Source organism: Vigna unguiculata, chromosome 3, assembly GCF_004118075.2.
Source record: "Vigna unguiculata cultivar IT97K-499-35 chromosome 3, ASM411807v1, whole genome shotgun sequence".
Lineage (NCBI taxonomy): Eukaryota > Viridiplantae > Streptophyta > Magnoliopsida > Fabales > Fabaceae > Vigna > Vigna unguiculata.
Genome location: NC_040281.1, coordinates 25677543 through 25700007, shown reverse-complemented (window position 1 = coordinate 25700007; position 22465 = coordinate 25677543). Strand labels below are relative to the sequence as shown.

At 28.6% G+C, this 22465-nt stretch overlaps 2 protein-coding genes across 2 annotated transcripts; both read left to right on the top strand.

Annotated features, from left to right (window-relative positions):
• Positions 1-2759: 2759 nt before the first annotated feature.
• Positions 2760-3920, top strand: LOC114175717 (transcription factor bHLH95-like). Its single transcript, XM_028060501.1, has 3 exons — positions 2760-3034; positions 3109-3549; positions 3816-3920. Exons 1-3 carry the CDS (start codon positions 2762-2764, stop codon positions 3906-3908), a joined length of 807 nt encoding a protein of 268 aa, XP_027916302.1. The 5' UTR covers positions 2760-2761; the 3' UTR covers positions 3909-3920.
• Positions 3921-16490: 12570 nt separating this feature from the next.
• Positions 16491-20311, top strand: LOC114175671 (transcription factor bHLH95-like). Its single transcript, XM_028060452.1, has 3 exons — positions 16491-16834; positions 18126-18488; positions 20016-20311. The coding sequence occupies exons 1-3, from the start codon at positions 16565-16567 to the stop codon at positions 20094-20096; spliced, it is 714 nt and encodes a 237-aa protein (XP_027916253.1). The 5' UTR covers positions 16491-16564; the 3' UTR covers positions 20097-20311.
• Positions 20312-22465: the final 2154 nt, after the last annotated feature.

Genomic DNA, 22465 nt, shown 5'->3' with positions numbered 1-22465 from the left:
CTCCTAGATTACGTGATATTTATTATTATCTAAAGTAGCATGTTCAAGAGTCTGGACTCAAAGTTATGAAAATATAAAGACTTGTATGTAGTAAATGGAGCCATTATATTTTTTCCTGAGATAATCAAGTTTGATATACATGAAATATTTTGTCTTACTTAAATAAATAACATAAAACATTAAAAACTAGTTTATAAAAGTTTGTATGGGCTTGCAAATGCTGGCAAACAAAAGCGTTTTATCACTCATATATAAGATAAACCAGATCATGATAGAGTTATTAATAAGTTTTTCAACCTCGAACTATTAAAGAATTATATTTCATCTTTAAATTGAATTATAAAATATTTAATATATACACACTTCATAAAATGAAGTAAAACATTTTCTTTAATAAATGATATGTAAAGTATTTTATATATAACTACAAGTCCTGTGTGTTCACATTTATTTATTTATTTATATATATATATATATATATATATATATATTAGTATGTAATAATATTGTGAATAGTTAATATATAAAGTAAATTTATATTTATTAAGAATGAAATGGAATAAATGAAAAAACAATAACTCTTGATGAATGAAAAAAAAATTATCAAGAAAATTTTATAAAAAATATGTAAAAAATAATTGTTAATTTCAAATAACTAAATAAATAATTTATTATAAAATGTAAAATAGGAATAAAAATTGTGTACACAAAACAGAATTTCTTTATATATTTTATATATAAGAATAGATTATAAATAGTTATAGATAAGAAGTTATACAATCAACTAAAATATAACTTCTATATATAGTTAGTCACAAGATATTTTATATTTTATGACTTTAATCAAATTTAACGATAAAATATTTTATAATTTAATTTATAAAATACAATATATACAATAGATTAAATATTTATTTATTAATTTGATTTTGTGAGATTTTAATTTTTTTAAGTGGCATCAAAGTTTATTTTAATAGTGTTTGTTAGATATTTTGTCACTCAATATCAAACTGTAGAATGTAAATATTATCTTATAAAATCATTTCTAAGGTTGAATTGATCTTAAGCCTATTTTTCCGATATGAATGTTAAAATCTATAATAAAATTTATTCGAACTATTATGCCTTCTATTATTACATCTTGATTATGATCTGTGAAGTTAAATTCTCACACACGAATTTATAAATAAAATACGAATATTACTTTACTAAACTAATAATTTTATGATATTGAATTAAAATCACAATTCAATGTTTTTATTTTACTTAATATTTATATATGAGTTTCTTACATAATGGCAACAACCTGCATCTAAATCATGATTACTTTGTAAAATTAACGTTAGCATCTTTTTCTCTCATCAGGAAAGTTAAAGAGAGTGTATTCATTACCTAATACGTATATTTCTGTCCAAAAACACCATCATTTGCACTTGCAGATAAGAACAAAATTTGTTACAGGGAATATTATTATCATTAGAAAGATAATATAAATAATTTGTTTAACAAAACACATTAAGTTTATCAGTTTAGATTTTCTAAAGTAACGCAGATAAGAAGCATTAAAAAATAATATAAACATGTAAAGATGTGAATATCTTAATTCAAAAGAGATTGTTATTTTTTAACTATCAAAATGTGAGTTTTAATAATTTTTTTATATCTATGAAATGGATATGTATTATTAATAGGTCATAACTAATGTTAAACCATAAATAAATCATTTTGTTAAAAACGCGTGCCATTATCATTTATTCATACAAATATTATCATATAACTATAAAGCTCATTAATTATTTACTTTTTTAAAAGAAGAATTTAATGGGATGCATATTTATTGGGATTTGAACACACTAGAGATCACAAACATGTTTCTTAACTATTTATAAGAACCAATAAATGTTTTTTTACCAAAGTTTTTTTATTAAAAACCAAGGTGGAAACACATTGTTCACAATAAAACCTGTAATTTTAATGAAAACTATGAAACCATTTTTTTAACATTTAAGTGATTTTTATTATGTGTCTATAGGTATATAATGTAAAAGGACATATTTTTTTAATTGCTTAAAGAATAATTGAATAACTTTTGTGTTTTAAGTAGAATTATAAATATTCTTATCCTTTTTATTTGTTTATCATATATTCACATACATCCAATACAAAAACTTTTTAAATTAAAGAGATTAAAGGCTTAATACGAAGATGAAATGGAAAAGACAACAAAATATAATAAAAATTAGTATATTTGACATAAGAGTTTTGAGAAAAATGTCTTTTGCTATCATAATAAATGTTAATCTTTCGAAAATTACCATTAAATGAAAAACAAAAATATCCAATAAAGAAGATCATAATTTATAACTTCAGATAAATTGCTATTTCATTGTCACCAAAGTTTACTCTACATCTGACAACAATAATAGATATAATATAATTTATTAAAATTGCATTTATATTATAAAAATAAATTACATATATGTATTAAAGAATGAAATAAATGAAATGAAACTCTTCCTAAAATCATGGTTACCATATCTAGTGGGACTGAAATAATATTTTAGCATAATTATGATGTTAATATATTTGTTGTGATTCAAAGTAACTGCATTGTGTTATGGTTATAGTTTGGAGAGAGTTAATCATCATCATTCATATCTTCTCTTGCATCTTCAGCTGTAAGCTCTCTCTCACTTCTATATAAACGTGTCTTCTCCATTCTTCTTCTCATCAAATCTGCCTCTCTTGCGTCAAATCTATCATGCTCTTCATGTCAGAAGATCAAAGTTCTCATGATACGAACGTGCTCTGGGGAAACACGAATTCACAAAAGCAGAAGAACGAAAAGGACGAAGGTGTCATGAAAAAGAAGCGAAATCGAGAGCTGAACAAAGCTACCAGTGCAGAAGGAAATGCTGAAAATAATCGCGAATCTGATCATGAAATGCATATATGGACTGAGAGAGAAAGGAGAAAGAAAATGAAAACCATGTTCGCTAGTCTTCATGCATTGCTTCCGCATGTTCCTTCTAAGGTAAATATTTTCCATCAGATTCATGTTCATTCTTAGGTTTACTTCGTTTCAACTGTTTGATCATGGTTTTGCAGGCGGATAAATCAACGGTTGTGGATGAAGCAGTGAGCTACATCAAAAATCTCGAGAGAACCCTGGAAAAGCTTGAGAAGCAGAAAGAAGAAAGGGTCCGATGTGGGTCCACGTTTGGGTATGGGTCATCATCACCGTCGATGTTTATGACTGCTCAGGGACTTTCTTCTAATTACGGCTTTTCGAACGCGATTATGGGAACTTCTTCAAACGCGCTTTTACTCCCTGCGCAGCAGCAGCCAGTAGCTTTTGATAAAACCTGGGCCTCTTCAAACATGGTCTTGAATGTTTGTGGAGACGAGGCCCAATTCTGCATTTGCGCGGCCCATAAACCGGGTCTGGTGTCCAGCATAGTTTTTGTGCTTGATAAATACAAGATCGAGCTTGTGTATGCCCACATTTCGTGCATGGGGAATGGAAATGCAATCATGATTCAAGCTCATGTACGTTTCAAACTCTTGTGCACTTTTCATTATTACTTCTTATAAAAAACTAAATATTTCTAATTACTCAGACACGCAATTTCTAAATTATTAAAAATACAAAAAATAAATAAATTTATTAATTACTACAGCTTTAATACAAAAATGACACGCATTCATACATTTACTTTAAAAGAATTCAACATTTTTCTTATTATATAGAAGCATGTTACATTAACATAAAATTAGGGTTAGTTTAACTTAGATGAAGTTTTTTGATGATTCAGGGAAAACGAGCTTCACATCAGTTCCTGGATGCAAATTCAGTGGAAGAAATTTACAGGCAAGCTGCGGGAGAGATTCTGCTATGGATCGCTTAAAACTTTGGTTGAAAACACTTATATTATTATTATTATTATTATTATTATTATTATTATTATTATTATTATTATTATTATATGTTTATTGTAATTAAGTAATTTTTCTTAAGACTATTAGTGGGATTTTGTGGCTTAACTTCATATGTTCAAATATTGTTGTTTAAGGATTAAACTAAATTTGTATGTTTAATTATCGAAAATCAATGAATAAAATATTTAAATTTATTTTCAACGTTTGTAACTGTGATTTTGTAATATAATAGTCCTAAAAAATAGTATTAATTTTAGATCTTCATATTTTTTTTCGTCCAAAAGACTTAAAAGATAATTAAGCCAAAATAAAGATATACCATTCATGATATAAGTATATAAATCTTAAGACAAATAAAGTTTGTATTCACAATAAAAACAAACATAAATTAAAAGGAAATTTTCAATTCGTTTAAAGTATATAATCGTGAAGTTAATGGTTAGGAATAGTATACAAAGTTTTATATTATCCATCGATGAAAAAATATTAATGGCATGATTCTAAAGTAATTTTTGTAAAAAAACGAAACTTTTTATACATTTTTTTTCATTAGATTAGACGATTATGTAGAGTTGTTTTATTTTGTTAGCACTTAGTCTATTTTCTCAAAATCGTGAATCCAAAGTAGAATTGTCTATATTGTAGGTTATGAAATTATTAGTTTATTTTTGTTTTAATTACTAACGATCTTGCCTAGTTAAAGGAAGCGTTGGAACAAAAAATTGTATAAAATGTCATATCAAAGCTATATGTTAACAAAAATATATATTAAATGTGTATATTCGCCTATATTGATAATTTATTAACGTAGTTGAGTCTTACTATTCCTCTTTACATAACAAAAGGATTTAACTTATTCCAAAACATATTTTTCAAAAAAGGTTTTTCGTGTATTTGATGAAATTGTATATTTGAAAATATAAATAAGCAAAATATTATGAAACCTTTTAGCAAAACAAAAATAATTGGATTTGAAAGACGACGAGGATGGTGTGTTTCTTTGATGAAATTAAACCCCAACAAATTTCTCAATTTTTAAAAGTTTTAAAATATTAATTTCTGAATAAATCAAAAATATAAATTATCATAATCAAGATGCTACAAAGCCTATGAAATTTTGGAAAAAGTATTTTGATTTAGTTTCAATTTAATTATTACTAACATGATGACTACCTATTATAAGAGACATATAGTAAACACAACGCTAACCTAAGGCCAAAATGGTAATACACTTGTTTTAAGTCCTTAAAAAAATATTTTTAGTATTACTATCTTCTATTAAATTATTTATAAAATTATGTTTGAGAATAAAATTTAATTAAAATATTATGTTACGGTTAATTTCTATTGGTATTGAAAATGATATTAGATAAAAATTAATTAAAATAGTGTTATGGTTAATTTTTATTGGTAAAAAAATGATAATGAGTTAATAACTTTTTTTAATAAATCATAACTTTAGTTAGGAAAAAAAATATTGGTTAATTATCTATATTTTTTATAATCATGACTTCTTATTTGCGAATTTTAGGGTTTAATTTCTTGCTTTTTCTATTGCTTGGCTCTTTGTTTTTTGATTGAACATTGTTTCAATAGTTTTAGAATTAACCGACTCATTTGAAATATTATGATGGTCCAATTGTGATTTAATAAATAAAATTTAAAGACTTATTGATTATTATTATGGGAAGTGATAATAAAATGAAATAAACTAAAGATAAAATAAAAACCAACTTGATGGACGTTGATTTATAAAGGGGATTGGTGTTCTGTCTCTGGCCATAAAGTTCTTTTCATAGTAACCCATCAAGAATGTGTGAGAAGAGAAAGAAAGGCAAAGAGGTAGATTGGGAAACGGTGGTTGAAGAGCACACAAAAATTATAAATTGAAGAACGCATATTCACACAGGTTAGTGCTCTATTATGTTTTATCGTGTGAGAATCATAAATCTTAATGATCCTTAATTAGTTTTACATGTGATATCAGAACCAAGTTTTATAGGATTTATGATTCTCCAATTTTATGACAATGTTTCCCAAATTTTAGTGAACCCTAATTATAGAATTTAGGGATTTTAATGTTTTTCTCCCGCGTTTATGTAAAAGAGAACCGTTTCTCTTTTGATTTTAAATCGCGTGTTAAAATCGTCATCAGTGGCATGAAACTAGTTTTTGGTGAAAACTATCATGCGTGGTTTAATTTGAAATTGGAAAGTTTTTTGTTCGTTTTAAGTGATTCAATTGCAAATTGAAAGGCATCAACAATTTTATGTTTATTGAATTGTATCAAGTTTTTATTATAAGTGTACAAATGTTTAATGCGAAAGAGCATGATGCCATGATGCCATGATGCCTCCCGTACGAATAGGATTAACTGGAATTGTGTGTGTGGTTTAACTACAAATAGATTGAACGTGCCATTATTGAATACGTGCCACTAATTGGAATCATGTTTTTCGCTACTGTTACGTGTGTACGTATGAAAGTTGTTTATTTTAATTTGGAATCAAGTAATGAATGGCATAGTGTGAAAGTATGAAAATCGTTACTGTGAATGTGCCAATTCCAATTCCTTTTCTCCTTACGCTATTTTATTTTTTTATTTATTAAGATTAAAGTGTAATGTTTTTATTAGTTTATGTTGCCAATAAAATTAATATTAATTATTTTATTTATATAAATAATTAATAATTTTATTTTAATTTGCAATAATATGTATGTTTGTTATTGTTAAATTAAAATTAAGATTAATGAGGATGCTATATACAGTTTATAGCAATTAAATGTGTAATTATTTATTTGAAATCAAGTATGATAAATTTTGTTAGTCACCTTTAAAGTGGCCAAAATTTTTAAGTTTTTGTGATTTCAAATTATTAATGTTTTTATTTCAATTACCCTTAGTATGGATGCTAATTTATGAATAGTTAAATTTATGAGTTAATTGAAATTCATTAATTATAAGGCATTTCAGGATCGCCCAAAAGTTGATTTGTTCTTATAATTAATGAGCATGATTGTAGATAATTTTGTATGTGTCACTAGTTTTATTTATATACCCAAAGGTAGTAAGTGATTCTAGTTGATGCATATTTTAATTATCAATTATGTTATAATGATTAGAATCATTATGTTTATGTATTATTGGATCTCCCAAAGGAGAACATTAGTATGCATAGAATGATTGTTTATGTCTGAATCTGTTTTTACGTTTAGTTTTATGACTCAAAGCATTAATGTTAGGCATGTGTTAATTGCAGTCTTTGTTACGGTATCTTTACACTCGCATGCTTCGTCTGTTCCAGTCTTTAATAGGTTGAATTTCCCTGGCTGGAGTGAGCAAGTCCAATTTCACTTAGGTGTGTTGGATCTTGATCTAGCTTTTCAAGTTGAAAAGCCGACTACTATCACAGATGCCAGTAGTAGTGAAGAGAAAGCTCATTACAAAGCTTGGGAAAGGTCAAACAGACTTAGCTTAATGTTTATGAGAATGAGTATAGCAAGTAATATAAAGTTAACTCTTCCCAAAACCGATAAAGCAAAAGAATTTATGAAATTTGTGGAAGAGCGCTCCCAAACTGCTGATAAATCTCTCCTGAGACACTGATGAGTACGTTGACGAATATGAAGTTTGACGGTTCACGTACTATGTATGAGCATGTAATTGAGATGACAAATATCGCAGCAAGACTTAAGTCTCTAGGAATGACAGTGGATGAAGGTTTTCTCGTGCAGTTCATTTTAAACTCATTACCATCTGAGTATGGTTAATTCCAGATGAACTATAACACCATGAAAGACAAGTGGAATGTGCATGAATTGCACAATATGCTAGTTCAGGAGGAGACCCGATTGAAGAACTTAGGAAGCCACTCTATTCAGTATGTGAAGAATCAAGGAGCTGTATGAAAGAAAGTTACTAAGAAACATGGAAAGGGTAAAGAACCACTAAAGATTGTCGATTTCTCAACCAAAATCCAGAAGAAAAATGACAAATGTCATTTTTGCGAGAAGTTTGGACATTTCCAGAAGGACTGCATAAAGCGCAGAGCTTGGTTCGAAAAGAAAGATGAGCATAGTGCTTACGTATGTTTTGAATCAAACTTAACTAAAGTTCCCCATAATATGTGGTGGATTGATTCTGGATGTACGACTCATGTTTCTAATGTGATGCAGGGATTTCTTACAACCTGAACCATAAACCCAAATGAGAAGTTTGTCTTCATGGGCAATAAAGAGAAAGTTCTAATAGAAGCGGTCGAGACTTGTCGTCTAATCCTCGACATTTGATATCACTTAGACCTTATGGATACTTTTTATGTACCTAGTATCACTGGGAATTTAATTACTTTGTCTAAACTTGATGTTGCTGGATACTCTTTTAAGTTTGGGAATGGTTATTTCAATTTTTTTAAGCGTACTTTTATGATTGGATCTGGTACACTTTATGATGGTTTATATAAATTGAATTTGGATAATTTATATGCTGAAACTCTTTTGACTTTGCATCATAATGTTGGCACTAAACGTAGTTTAGGGGATGAACGATCTGCTTACTTGTGGCATAAACGTTTGGGACATATTTCCAAAGAAAAAAAATTGCAAAGATTAGTAAAGAATGAAATCCTTCCAGATTTAGATTTTACTGATCTGAATGTGTGTGTGTGTGAGTATTAAAGACAAACAAATAAAACACACAAAGAAAGGAGCCACGAGAAGCACTTAGCTTCTTGAAATCATAACACCGATATATGTGGTTCGTTTGATGTAAATTCTTTCAATAAAGAGAAGTACTTCATCACCTTTATTGATGATTTTTCGCGTTATGGACATGTCTATCTACTGCATGAGAAATCTCAATCAGTGAATGCCTTGAAAGTTTATATAAATGAAGTAGAAAGACAATTAGACAAAAAGGTGAAAATCATAAGGTCTGATAGAGGTGGTGAGTATTATGGAAGATATGATGAAAGTGGACAACACCCTGATCTGTTCGCTAAGTTCCTTGAGAAACGTGGTATTTGTGCTCAATACGCAATGTCAGGCAAACCACAACAAAATTGTGTATCAGAAAGGCGTAATCGAACCTTACTGGATATAGTTAGGAGTATGTTAAGTATTCATGTTTAATTGTATCATTGATGATGTATGCTTTAAAGACTGTCATGTATTTGTTGAACAGGGTTCCTAGTAAAGTTGTTCAAAAGACTCCTTTTGAGTTGTGGACGAGTAGGAAACCCAGTTTGAGACACCTACATGTTTGGGGTTGTCAGGCAAAAGTAAGAATATTCAATCCGCAAGAAAAGAAACTGGATGAAAGAACAATCAGTGGATATTTCATTGGTTATCCAGAAAAATCAAAAGGGTATATGTTTTATTGTCCTACCCATAGCACAAGAATTGTAGAAACTGGAAATGATCGGTTCATTGAGAACAGTGAAACCAGTGGGAGTGAAGCTTCACGAAATGTGGAGATTAAGGAAGTTATAGTACAAGTTTCTTCTTTATCAAGAGTTGTTGTTCCACATGTTGTAGAAACTCACAACAATCAAGAAGAACAACAAATTAATGATCCCGAGGTTATTAATGAACCAATAGTAGAACGACTACAAGAAATAGTATTAAGAAGATTTCACAAAGATAGAAAGTCTACTATTTCGAATGACTATGTGGTTTATCTACAAGAGTTAGAAAATGACTTAAGTATTGATAATGATCCAATTTCTTTTTCAGAAGCCATTAATGGTGATAATTCTGATAAGTGGTTAGATGCCATGAAAGATGAGCTTCAATCAATGACACATAATGACGTATGGGACCTTGTAGAATTGCCAGAAGGATGCAAGAGAGTTGGGTGTAAATGGGTCTTTAAGACTAAGCGTGACTCTCAAGGCAATATTGAACGTTACAAGGCCCAACTTGTTGCCAAAGGTTTTACTCAGAAAGATGGCATTAACTATAAGGAAACATTTTTGCTTGTTTCTAAGAAAGATTCTTTTAGAATTATCATGGCATTAGTAGCTCATTATGATCTTGAGTTGCATCAAACAGATGTTAAAAATGCTTTTCTGAATGGGGATTTAGAAGAGGATGTCTATATGGACCAACCAGTGGGGTTCGCTAAAGAATGAAAGGAACACATGGTGTGTAAACTTAAGAGATCAATATATGCACTTAAGCAAGCTTCTCGGCAATGATATCTTATGTTCAATGATACTACTGTGTCCTTTGGATTTAAGGAAAACACTGTTGATCGGTGTATATATCTGAATGTTAGTGGGAGTAAGTTTATATTTTTGATTCTGTATGTTGATGATATCTTACTTGCGACTAATGATCTTGGTCTATTAAGTGAGACTAAGAGGTTTCTCTCTAATAACTTTGAAATGAAAGATATGGGTGAGGCATACTATCTGATAGGAATAGAAATATTTCGTGACAGATCACAAGGACTATTAGGTTTGTCTCAGAATGCATATATTAATAAAGTTTTAGAGAGATTCAGAATGGATTAATGTTCAACATCTCCTGTTCCAATACAGAAAGGAGACAAGTTTAGTCTCATGCAATGTCCAAAGAATGATTTGGAACGGAAACAGATGAAAAATATCCCTTATGCATCTATTGTTGGGAGTTTGATGTATGCTCAAACCTGTACGAGGCTGGATATTAGCTTTGCATTTGGTATGCTTGGTAGATACCAAAGTAATCCAGGATTGGAGCATTAGAAAGCTGCAAAGAAAGTTTTAAGATACCTACAAGGAACAAAGAATCACATGCTTACTTATAGAAAATCTTATCACCTTGAGGTGATAGGTTATACAAATTCAGACTTTGTCGGCTGTGTGGATACAAGAAAGTCTACATTTGGTTATGTGTATCTTTTAGCTAGAGGAGTGATTTCATGGAAAAGTGCGAAGCAGTCTGTCATTGCTGCATCCACCATGGAAGCTGAATTTGTGGCATGCTTTGAGGCCACAATTCAGGCTAATTGGTTGCGGAACTTTATTTCAGGACTTAGAGTAGTCGAAAGTATTTCCAAGCCGCTGAAAATTTATTGTGATAATTCCGCAGCAGCCTTCTTTTCTAAAAACGACAAGTATTCCAAAGGTACTAAGCATATGGGGCTGAAATACTTTGTCGTTAAAGAAGAAGTTCAGAAACGTAGAATGTCAATAGAACATATTAGCACAAATCTTATGATTGTTGACCCTTTAACAAAAGGGTTACCGCCCAAATTGTATGATAGTGATGTAAAGAACATGGGCATTATGTCTACTAGTGAATGTTAAATGTTGATTGTTAATGTTATTAATGTTTATGTGACACTCTGAGCTCCCTAATGTATAAGTTTCTGAAATCTGTGTTTTCTTCTTTATGTTTATGCATGCAAATTATGATGAAGAAAACAAATTATGTTATGTTATTGCTTTGTAAAAATTACATTATGTTTGAACCCATTATGGACTTCTCGTTTTAAGGTCATATTAAAAAGAAATGGATTATATAATAGTACATGGAAGGGATCATGTCGGTCGAATGATGTGTGACCGCCATGACACTTATTATTTTTATATCTTTAATTATGAATAATGATGGAACCAATTTATACAAGGTCTTTTAATGTGTATTATGTTTATGTATTAAATCATATAATGTTATGACATTATATGAGTCAAGTGAGAGAATGTTAGAATTAATTGACGAATTAATTCTATTAGTGACTCATTTGAAATATTATGATGGCCCAATTGTAATTTAATAAATAAAATTTAAAGACTTATTGGTTATTATTATGGGAAGTGATAATAAAATAAAATAAACTAAAGATAAAATAAAAATCAACTTGATGGATGTTGGTTTATAAAGGGGTTGGGGTTCTGTCTCTGACCATAAGGTTCTTTTCACAGTAACCCATCAAGAACGTGTGAGAAGGGAAAGAAAGGCAAAGAGATAGTTTGGAAAACGGTAGTTGAAGAGCACACAAACATTATAAATTGAAGAACGCATATTCACAGAATCTCTCATAGATCAAGGTTAGTGCTCTATTATGTTTTATTGTGTCAGAATCATAAATCTTAACTATCTTTAATTAATTTTACAAATAGTTCGATTTAAGACATTAGTCATATAAGATAAAATGTTAAAAGTAAAAAATTAAAACTTGATATATTGTTATTCATTTAATTTACCTGTTTGAATTCTAAATCGACCTTGGTTACATATTTCTTTATCAAATGATAATTGTCTTTTTTATTAAAAAAGTGTTAATTTAATATCTTAAATATATAATATCTTGATAATTTTTAATTGCATAAACAAATTTTATATATATTATTAAGCTTCTATCCAAATCTCTCTGTAATCGATCTTCAAAATATATTTTTTAATTATTTTATTAATGATTAATAATTAATAAATAAAAAGATATCATTATTACGTTTGTTTTAGATTTTTTAAATTCTTGAGTCATTCTTGACTCACAAGATAAGAGTATAATTTAATCATTTGTATATCTATGAATAAAGTTATTAATGAAAGTTAACAAAAGAAAAACTATTTTTTATAACATAGTGCAGTTTTAGTAACTATTTTGTAATTTTGTCTTTTAAGTCGCTTTGCTGAAATTTATGAAAACAGTTACATTGTGATTTGTAACTGAAAATAAATTAAATTAAACTACATACACAATCAATTATATTGTCAAAATAACAAATATTTTGAAGTATTTTTTGTATACATAATTAATTATGAGTCACAATAACGTAATGCATAATAAATTATGAGTTTATATTATAATAATAATAATAATAATAAATAATTAAAAAATGATATTAAAAATAATAAATAAAGTCTCTAATAAAAAATAAATTTATTTTATTTTTTATTATTTTATATTTTTTAATTTATTAAAGAATCACACTTTTCACTTTATAGTTTTTCTTTTTATTTTTTTCTCTCACTTTCTTTTGTACCATTGAAACTTTAATTTTGTGTTTTTAAATTAAACAATATTTTTTTTACATTAACATAATCTTGTGTTTGGACGAAGGATTTCAACAATTTTAAAAAATTAAAATACATAAAATTCAAATTATTTATAATTGAATTTTCTTCATTTCTTAAATAATTTGTTTGGATGGAGTAAATGAAATATCTCATATTTCAAATTTTTTATTTGGATAAAGCAATTGAATTTCTATTTTAAGGGAAACTCAACATTATCATTGAATCCAAGTTAAGCTAGCTCGACTATAGAAGATTCAACTTGGGACGATAGACCCGACCTTTAGTCTGGTTAACTCGTCTCAACCTTCACTCTAGGCTGACTTGACCTTTAGCACAAGCTAACTCGACTCAAACTTCAATATAAGCCCACTCAGGTCAACCTTCGCCCTAGGCCGACTCAAGTTGACCATTGGCCCGGGCCAACTCAAGTCCACCTCTGACCTAGGCCAACTCTATTCAACATGTGGCCCTTATTGACTCGGCTCAACCTTCGAACCACGTGATTTGGCTTAGTCTTCAGCCCGGGACGACTTAGCTTGACCAATGGCCCGAACTGACTCAGCTCAACCTTCGTGTTGGGCCCGATTGACTTGACTTTCATCCTAGGCTGACTCAGTTTTGCCTTCGGCCCTTCGATTGGGCTGACTCGACTTGAACTACCTCCCAGGCTAGCTTGGCTCGACTAATGGACCAATGGCTCATGCTGACTTGGCCTGATCTTCCATCTTGAACAACTCGGTTCGACCTTCGTCCCAGGACAACTTGGCTCAACTTTGTCCTGCCCTTGCTCGGCTCTACCATCGATATGGATCGACTCGACTCGACCTTCGGTCCGAATTGACTTGGGTTAACCTTTAATCCGAGTCGAATGGGGCTGACTCGTGAAATTTCACAACTTGTGAAATTAAAATTTTCTTCTTTTTTGAGTGAATTTCCAATTCTATCATTTTTATTATTTAGGTTAAATAATGTCTTTGGTCCCCATTTTCGTAACAAAATATAGATTTGGTCCCTCTATTCTTTTTTATCTCAATTTGGTCCCTATTTTGGAAAATTTGATGCAATCAAGTCCTTTTTGTTAGTGGTGCAATAACAACGTTAAATAGGTGCAGCGTGTCAGTCCCTGGATTTTTAATATATTTTTTAAAATTTTTAAAAAAATTAAAAATTTTATTAAAAAAACTAAAAATTTGCCATGTGTGTCAAGCTAACGTCATGCCACATGTCACTATTATGTTAGTTGTCGTTTCCTCATTCTCAATTTGGTCCTTGTATTTTTATTTTTATCTCAATTTAGTCCCAATGTTTATAAAAATTGTGCAATTTCGTCGCTCACCAAGTTGAAATTTTTTTTTTATATAAATGTTATACAAATATTTTTATTAAATTTGATATTTTTATTCAAATTGATATTTTATAATATATTTTTAACAAAAATAAGTTTATTTAAATTTGTGTTTCACATTCAAATTTACTTGAAATTGTTTTCAAATTTTAAATTTATTTGTTTTGGATTTTTACATAAAGTTGTTAAAATTATTTTTAAAATTTATATAATTGTTATTTTTACACTAACTCAAACATTTGTATAGAAATTATTGAACTTTACTATTTAAAAACACACAATTATTTGAAATATATATTCAAATAAAAAAATAATATTAAAGTATGATGTAATAAAATATCAATATAATTTATGATTTGTTTTCTATTAGCATTATTTTCTGTTAACAACTTTAAAACAATTTTAAATAAAATTCATTGTAAAATATAAATTTAAATAAATTTAATCTTGTTACAAATTTTTACTTGAAATATCAATTTTGATAGAAATATTTGTGCATATTTATATAAAAATTAAATTTGGTTTCAATTTAGAGAGAGACAAAATTGTTCAATTTTTTACAAAAATTGATACTAAGTTGAAACAAAAATAAAAATACAAGGACCAAGTTGAGAATGAGGAAGTGACACCTGGCATGATAGTGACACATGTCATTGTCACTGCCACATCACATTGTTACTGTCATCAGTTTGACACGTGGCAAATTTTTTCATTTTTTAAAAAAAAATAAAAAAATAAAAAAATTCAAAAAATCAGGAACTGACATGTGACACCCCTTCTAATGTTGTTACTGCACCACTAACAGAAAGGACTTGATTGCATCAAATTTCCCAAAATAGAGACCAAATTGAGATGAAAAAAATAGAATGACTAAATCAATATTTTGTTACGGAAATGGAGACCAAAGACATAATTTAACCTATTATTTACCCTTCTTAAAGTTCTTCAATTTCAAATTCCTTTTAATTTCGTGTCCAAATAAATCATTTTATTTCAAAGAATTTCAAATTCTCCAAATAAATAAATTACTCTCTTAAATTGTTTTGTCCAAGCACAAAATCTATTTTTCTTCTATAGTTTTTATGATTATGTAGTTTTTGTTCCTATACAAATTTAATTGTACATTTAAAGTTTTCCAAAATTAAATAATTTGTTGTCTACTATATTAGTACGTGATTCAATTACTATCATAAATTTATGGCGGTAGCAATATCACTTACTTATTTATATATAAGATATTCATGAAAACTATTATAATAATAATGATTAACATGTAATTTCATGACTAGATACTTTTATTTTAAAAATTAAATAATATATTAATAACTATCTTTTTTTTTCAGAACTAAAAGATCCAATTAAATTTTTATTGGAATCAAAATTATTCATTGTAAGACTACAAAAAGTAAAGGTGAATTTTAAGTATATTTATTAACCTTATTCTTTGCAGGAAAAAAAAAAGTGATATTTTAAAGTAATTTTTGTGTGTTTATAATGCATAACGTGAAAATATTAAATACCTCCAAATAAATATAGATTGTAATAAAAAAAGGAGTACAAAAATATTTTTATTTTTTATCATATAATTGTATGCACAATAAAGAAAAGCTCTTGTTGAAAAACGGTAATGGCTTAATATGATGCTGATAAAGAAAAAACTTAATATGAAGAAGAAAACAGAAAGATAAAGAAAATAAATAAATTTATATTCCAATATAAGAATTTTGATAAAAATAATAGTTAACATCATAAATGTTAAAGGTTTCAAATTTATCAGCGGGTAGGATTTAAACAAAAGAAGAAAATATTGAAAAAAAATCACAATTACATGAAAATTACTTTTTTATTGCTACTCCTCTATCTTAATAATGTCACCAAAATATTTTAAGTTTCAAAATGATGAGAAATGTCATAAAATGTATTAAATATATTCATAGTATTAAAAAAACTATATTTTTGAAGAATGAAATAAATGAAGCGAAAGCTAAGAAGCAAGTGGGTCAGTATGTGGTGGGATATGAGGATAGATTGAGGTACACAACATTAAACTATATATTAAATGTTTTTATTATAATTCAACGTAACGCCATGTTCTTACGAATGTATTTTGGTTTTTTCTTAGTAATTTTGACATTTATATTTTGTCTTTGTACCTTCCTAAACTTCGTCACCTGAGTTTGAACCATTCTTCCTAACATCAAACTCAACTTTCTTAGCCTCTCATTTCTTTCTCTCCACACTTTCTAGTCACAAAATCAGCTTTTACTTCTTATGGATTTCTTATTGGAAAATCATACAGACACTTCTTCTAGTTCTAATCGTTCCAGTGAAATTAAAACAAACCAAAACCTTGTTGTGAATACGATGTCAAATGAAGATGTTGTTGATGAAAATGAGAAGAAAATTATTACTAGTGGTGAAGAGTCCTACGATCCGGGAACTAATACTGAACTGCATCTATCCATCGAAAGAGGCCGAAGAAAGAAAATGAAAGAAATGTTCGACGATCTTAGTGCTTTACTTCCCCAACTTCCTTCAAAGGTATGCATTTCATATTCAAGGTTTTTAAGGATATTTAATAATATTAATATTTATCAACACACACAAAAAAAAATACTGAAAAAAGTGAAAGAAAAATCCCTTTCTTGCAAAAAGAAAAAAAAATCTCATATTACATTCTTAGATGATCATTGATCGAGCCAAAACACTTGAGATACTTTAAAAGCTAAAATATTTAATATATGTAGATTATTTCATAGTATAAGAATATATTTACAACTTCTCCTAAATTTTCGTAATGGGATCTTGTAAGCCTGAACATATAATTAAGATGATGGGCCTAACCTTCAAATTATTTAGTGTGTTATTGTTCCCTATTATAAATGAGATTATATGATGTTCTTGTATTCATTATAATACAAACATTCTATTGACAAAGTAAAAATATCTTAATTAATACCAATAATATAAGATGGTTGAGTCATACTCTCTTCTTTTATTGATTTCTAGGAATAATTTTTTAAAGGAGTTTAAAGGAATATTACCAAAGTAGGATGACGGTTAAATTATGACCATAAGAAATAATTTGAACAAATCTAAAAAATATTAACGCATTTGAATTTTCTCTGCAAAAGCCGCTGAACAAAGGTTACGCACAAATACAGATTATTTTAATGATATTGATATCATAGTATTTCTTAACATCTCACTCATTAATCATTTGTGCTTTATGTAGTTTTTGTTTTTTTTTTTTTTTTATGTAGTGTGATTGTAAACTTTGTTTCAATTGTGTGTTGCTCATTCTCCATCCAGAACATTGGTACAAGTCTATTTACAAATAGTATGATAAGAAATGGATCAATTTAATTGAATATAAGATATATATCATACATTCTTCTAGCTGTTATATACTGTTTTGTATTAATTCATGTTTGCAAACAACTTCATTCCAGATTGATCTTATTATTTCAACTTTTTCCGAAAATAAATTTATATTATTGTTGTTATTGTTACTGTTAATTTAATGAAATGGGTAATTATTATAATAAAACAAGAAAGAGAGGGAAATTTGACATTAATGAAAAGGGAAAGAATTTAAACATATGGCGGTAGGAATTTGGTATTTGTACTTAAAAGCACCGCCATCATTACTTATTATTAGTATTAATTATTAACATACCTAATTAATGATCAAAGTCAACACTTTTTTTTGGGATAATATTAAAAGAAAGGAGTCATTATTGTGACAAGAACTGTGTAGCACATGAGGACAAGTGAGAACGTTAAGGTTAAAATGCTATTCTGAGATGGTTTCACATATGCTACTTGTTAGGCTGATAAAGCAACCATAGTGAACGAAGCAGTGAACTACATAAAAGTTCTGCAGGAAACCCTAGAAAAGCTAGAGAGAAAGAAAGAAGAAAGGGCAGAAGATGGTCTGAAACAAATAATGGGAAAGAGTTGTTGTGCAGTTTCAGTGTCTGAGAAGCAGAAAGTAGGTTTTGATAAAACTTGGGCAGCTTCAAACATGGTTCTGAACATTCGTGGAAATGAAGCTCAATTCTCGATTTGCTCGGTTCATAAGCCAGGACTCATGACCAACATTGTTTCTGTGCTGGAAAAGCACAACATAGAACTCATTTCTGCTACCATTTCGACCAATGGAAATGGAGGAACATGCATGATTCAAGTCCATGTAAGTTTCAAACTTCATTCCCATCTCACACCATACGTGTGTATCTTTCTTATTCATAATTTCTCAATGCATGTTTAAAGACTATGTTAAATGCCTTTTCTTAACTTTAAAGTAAGAGTTTTTAAAATACATAATTTTTTATTTTAAAACATCATTTATTTTAACTACCAGTTTTATAATTTTTTTTAATAAGTAAATTTTATTTGTTTCTTAAATAAGTGTTTTTTAAATTATTTATTTCATAAACACTTATTTTAAATTTAAATAAATTAACTAAGATTGACTTTTTAAATAAACCTGAAAATAAACAGATTAAACAAATACAAACATATTCTTCCTATTTTATCAAATTTTTTTCTTCTTTTAAATAGAGTACACAGGACTAACCAAAATTTATATTTTCTATTAATTAAAAATTACAGTTAGTATGAATATTAAGATAATTATTTTAAGTATAAACAAACTTATTTGATGTGGTATGTTAGATTAAATTGACCAAATTTGAACAACAGTGAGTATATATATAAATGAAATATGAAATTCTTTGTTTATAAAAACACCAAGAAAGTAAATCTTAAAATTGTCACTAAAAAGTTAACGCTTAAACTATAGTAGAATTTTTTTTTATTACTTTAAAAATTTAATATTACATTAATTTTTTATTCATTATGCTTTTTATGTCTTATATAATTTAAATATATATTTATTATGTTAGATGAAAAAAAAAATCACAATTGTTTCACTAAAATTAAAAAATGTTACTAAAGTCGAAATTGAAGTGTATATTTTTTATTTCTTTATTGTCTAAATGTTTCTCTTCCTCATATGGCATCAATATATTTTCTTCTTCCTCTCCTATATATAAATATTTTTCTAGCCGGCTAAAGAATCAATAAGATAGTAAATGAATAATGGATGAATTGCATATACATTAACATTGCCACTATTATATTACATTTAGTAGACTTTAATATGTATTGACCTTGAAGGTGAATTATATTATTCTTAATATCTTCAATTAGTTTTTTTTATAATGTCATTAACCATTTACGTGCTAACTAATAAGTAATAGAGATGTTATTACCAGGTGATCTTTGGTGACCAGGATATTCTTGAATTTGTGTTTGTGTTCATGACATTGTCCATTTATCTATCATCCACTTCTTTACACTTATTTAACTTCGTTGAAACTACTATATAATTCTAGAAACTTCTACTTTCTAGAAACAAATAAAAAGTTACAATTTATTATGTCTCCTATTTTCCTTTTCAAGTTCTCTAAACTTTCTTCTTGTAAGCCTCTCTTATGCTTCTTCTTTGTTTCTTCTTATCATTCCTTTGTGTTGCTCACATCATGAGGCTCTCGATGCTAACAACTTTTTATTAAATATTTGAAAGAGTTTTTACTAATTTATTAATAAATTATTTTTAATTTATGAAAAAACGTGTTTCTTTTCTAAAGATTTTTTCGCAAGATATATATTCTTAGTTAAATTTATTAAACTTAGTGAATTGCTTATGCCACAGGGAAAACAAGCTTCGGCTGCAAATTCAATGGAGGAAACTTACAGGAAAGCTGCTGAAGAAATTATGCCATGGATCTCTTAAAATTTTGGATGATAAAAACTTATACTATCACATCATCTTACAAAACTTTGATGCCTAAACTGGGATGGTTGGTTTTCTTTTGGTGCAGGGTGTGGTTTAAGCATGTGCAAACTCAACCTTTGTTAAGTATTATTAACTTTTTAAAATATGCGTGCCTTGCTAACAATCTTTATCACGAGTCTGTAGCCTTTTATGAATGGGATACCATAAGAATCCATTCAACCATTGTATTATGAATTTAATTTGTTTATTCTTGAACACTAAATTTTAGTTGCTTGAAAATACTGATATTTTGGTTATTGTAATTTATTTAATTTAAAGTGAGATGTTATTGTTATTTTTTCGGCCAACCCATCAGCATGGTATGAGATGACATTGGATCCGCTGGTAATATTAAACATAAGTTATCTAAAGTAATAAAGGATTAAGGTAATTAATCACAAAAACTAAGATGGGATACGTTTATGAATTCTAGGCCCAGAAAGGATAATGATTCATATAAATATTATAAATAATCATTATTCACGGATTACGTTAGTCACTTTAATTATTATAGACTTAATTTCACTTAGTTCTCTGATTTGTTTGAAAAATTTATTTAGACCCGTAATTTTTATTTAATGCAATTAAGTCTTCTAATTTTTAAAAATAATCCTATCTATTAGGTTGGGATTAACAATGTCCATATGCACGTGACCCCGATAACAATCTTACTTTTATGTATTTTTCTCTTCTAAAAATTGTTTTAGTTTAAATAAATATGTGTTTGTCTTTAATAATTAATTTTTGTTGATTGTTTAGAAAAGTAGAGTTTTCAGAAAAATGTGATAAAAAGGTTAATTTTAATAGTATTTTGTTACATTTAGTTTTTTCTTTTTAAAACTCCTCATTTTATAATAATTCAGTTTGTCATGAAGCCCTTCTTTCTTGCTATTTTAAGTTTTGAACCTTTGACTCTATATTTTTTCTTATTTACAGATCAACCATTGTCTTGGTAAACCAACATGGTTGACCCATTATGCAAAACACTTGTTTAACTTAAAATGTCTGAACCTTTGTGATGCTAAATCAAGGGAGGAAAAAGGAACATTCCATCACAAACCAAAACTTGATGTTGTAGTCTTTTGCACGAACCAAGAGCTTGATGTGCGAGTGTTCTGATTTGAGGGAGAAGAAAGGCTAATTGGCGATGGATGGAGACAATTTGAAGATCAAGATGATGAGATTGAGGCATGGCTTAATGGACGAACAAAGGAGAGGATCAAAGTTGATCAAGGGCGCAACGAAAAGGGGTTCAGGTTCGCGATTCTAGAATTGGGGGCAAGAAGAAAAGCCGTAGATTTTTTTTTTTAGTTTTTGGAAATTTTTTTAGGGGTTTTAAGTTAGGAATTAGGTTTTCGAGAGGAGGCTCTGATTGGGAGAGAGTTTAATGATGTTCTGAGAGTTAGGTTTTTTAGTGTTCTTTTGTGCGAGAGAGAGGAAGTCAATTGTAAGGAGGTTTTCTCACATTTTGACGAGCATGAAGCGGGCAAAGGTGTTGGATTTCCTCCACTATGCTAGGTAGTTTCACTTGGTCAATCATGACCACAAAGTAGACAAGACTGAGCTAAGTGAAATTCTCTTCACCATTTTAATTTCATAACTCTTCTTGATCTCTTGTAATCTTTCTGAATTTTCAATGAAATACAATGTTTTTGCTTCAATTCTAATTCAGTTAAATTTTGTTAGGATTGACGTGAAGAGAGAGAGAATGAAAAAGAGCTTTTGTATTATATTGAAAAGTGAGTTACCTATTACAAGCGGAAGCTTTATATAAGAGAAAGCAGAGAACGTAAAAAGGCAGAAAGCAAAACTAACTTGTAACTAACCTAACAGATTTAAAACTAATATATCATCTAACATGCTTCCGTAAACTAATGGGGTTGAGGAAGCGAGCACACCATGAGTTTATCACGAAACTGAGAGAAGGTTCCACCAGAAACTAGTTTTGTTAGAGCATCAGCAAGTTGAAGACGAGCAGGAACATGCCGAACAAAGATTTCACGTTTCTGGACTTTGTCTCTGATATAATGTAGATCCATTTCAAAATGCTTGGTGCGAGAATGCATGACAGGGTTGGCAGTAAGAAGCACAACACTAAGATTGTCAGAGTTAATAATTGGAATAGAAGTGTGCAGGTTTATTTCCTTGAGAAGAGACATGAGCCAACTGATTTCGGTACTGGCAGAAGCGATACTCCTATATTCTGCTTCAGTGGAGCTGCGTGATACAACGACTTGTTTCTTTGAAGACCATGATATCAAATTTGTGCCAATGAAGATGCAATAACCGATTGTTGACTTTCTATCATCAGGATTTGACCCCCAATC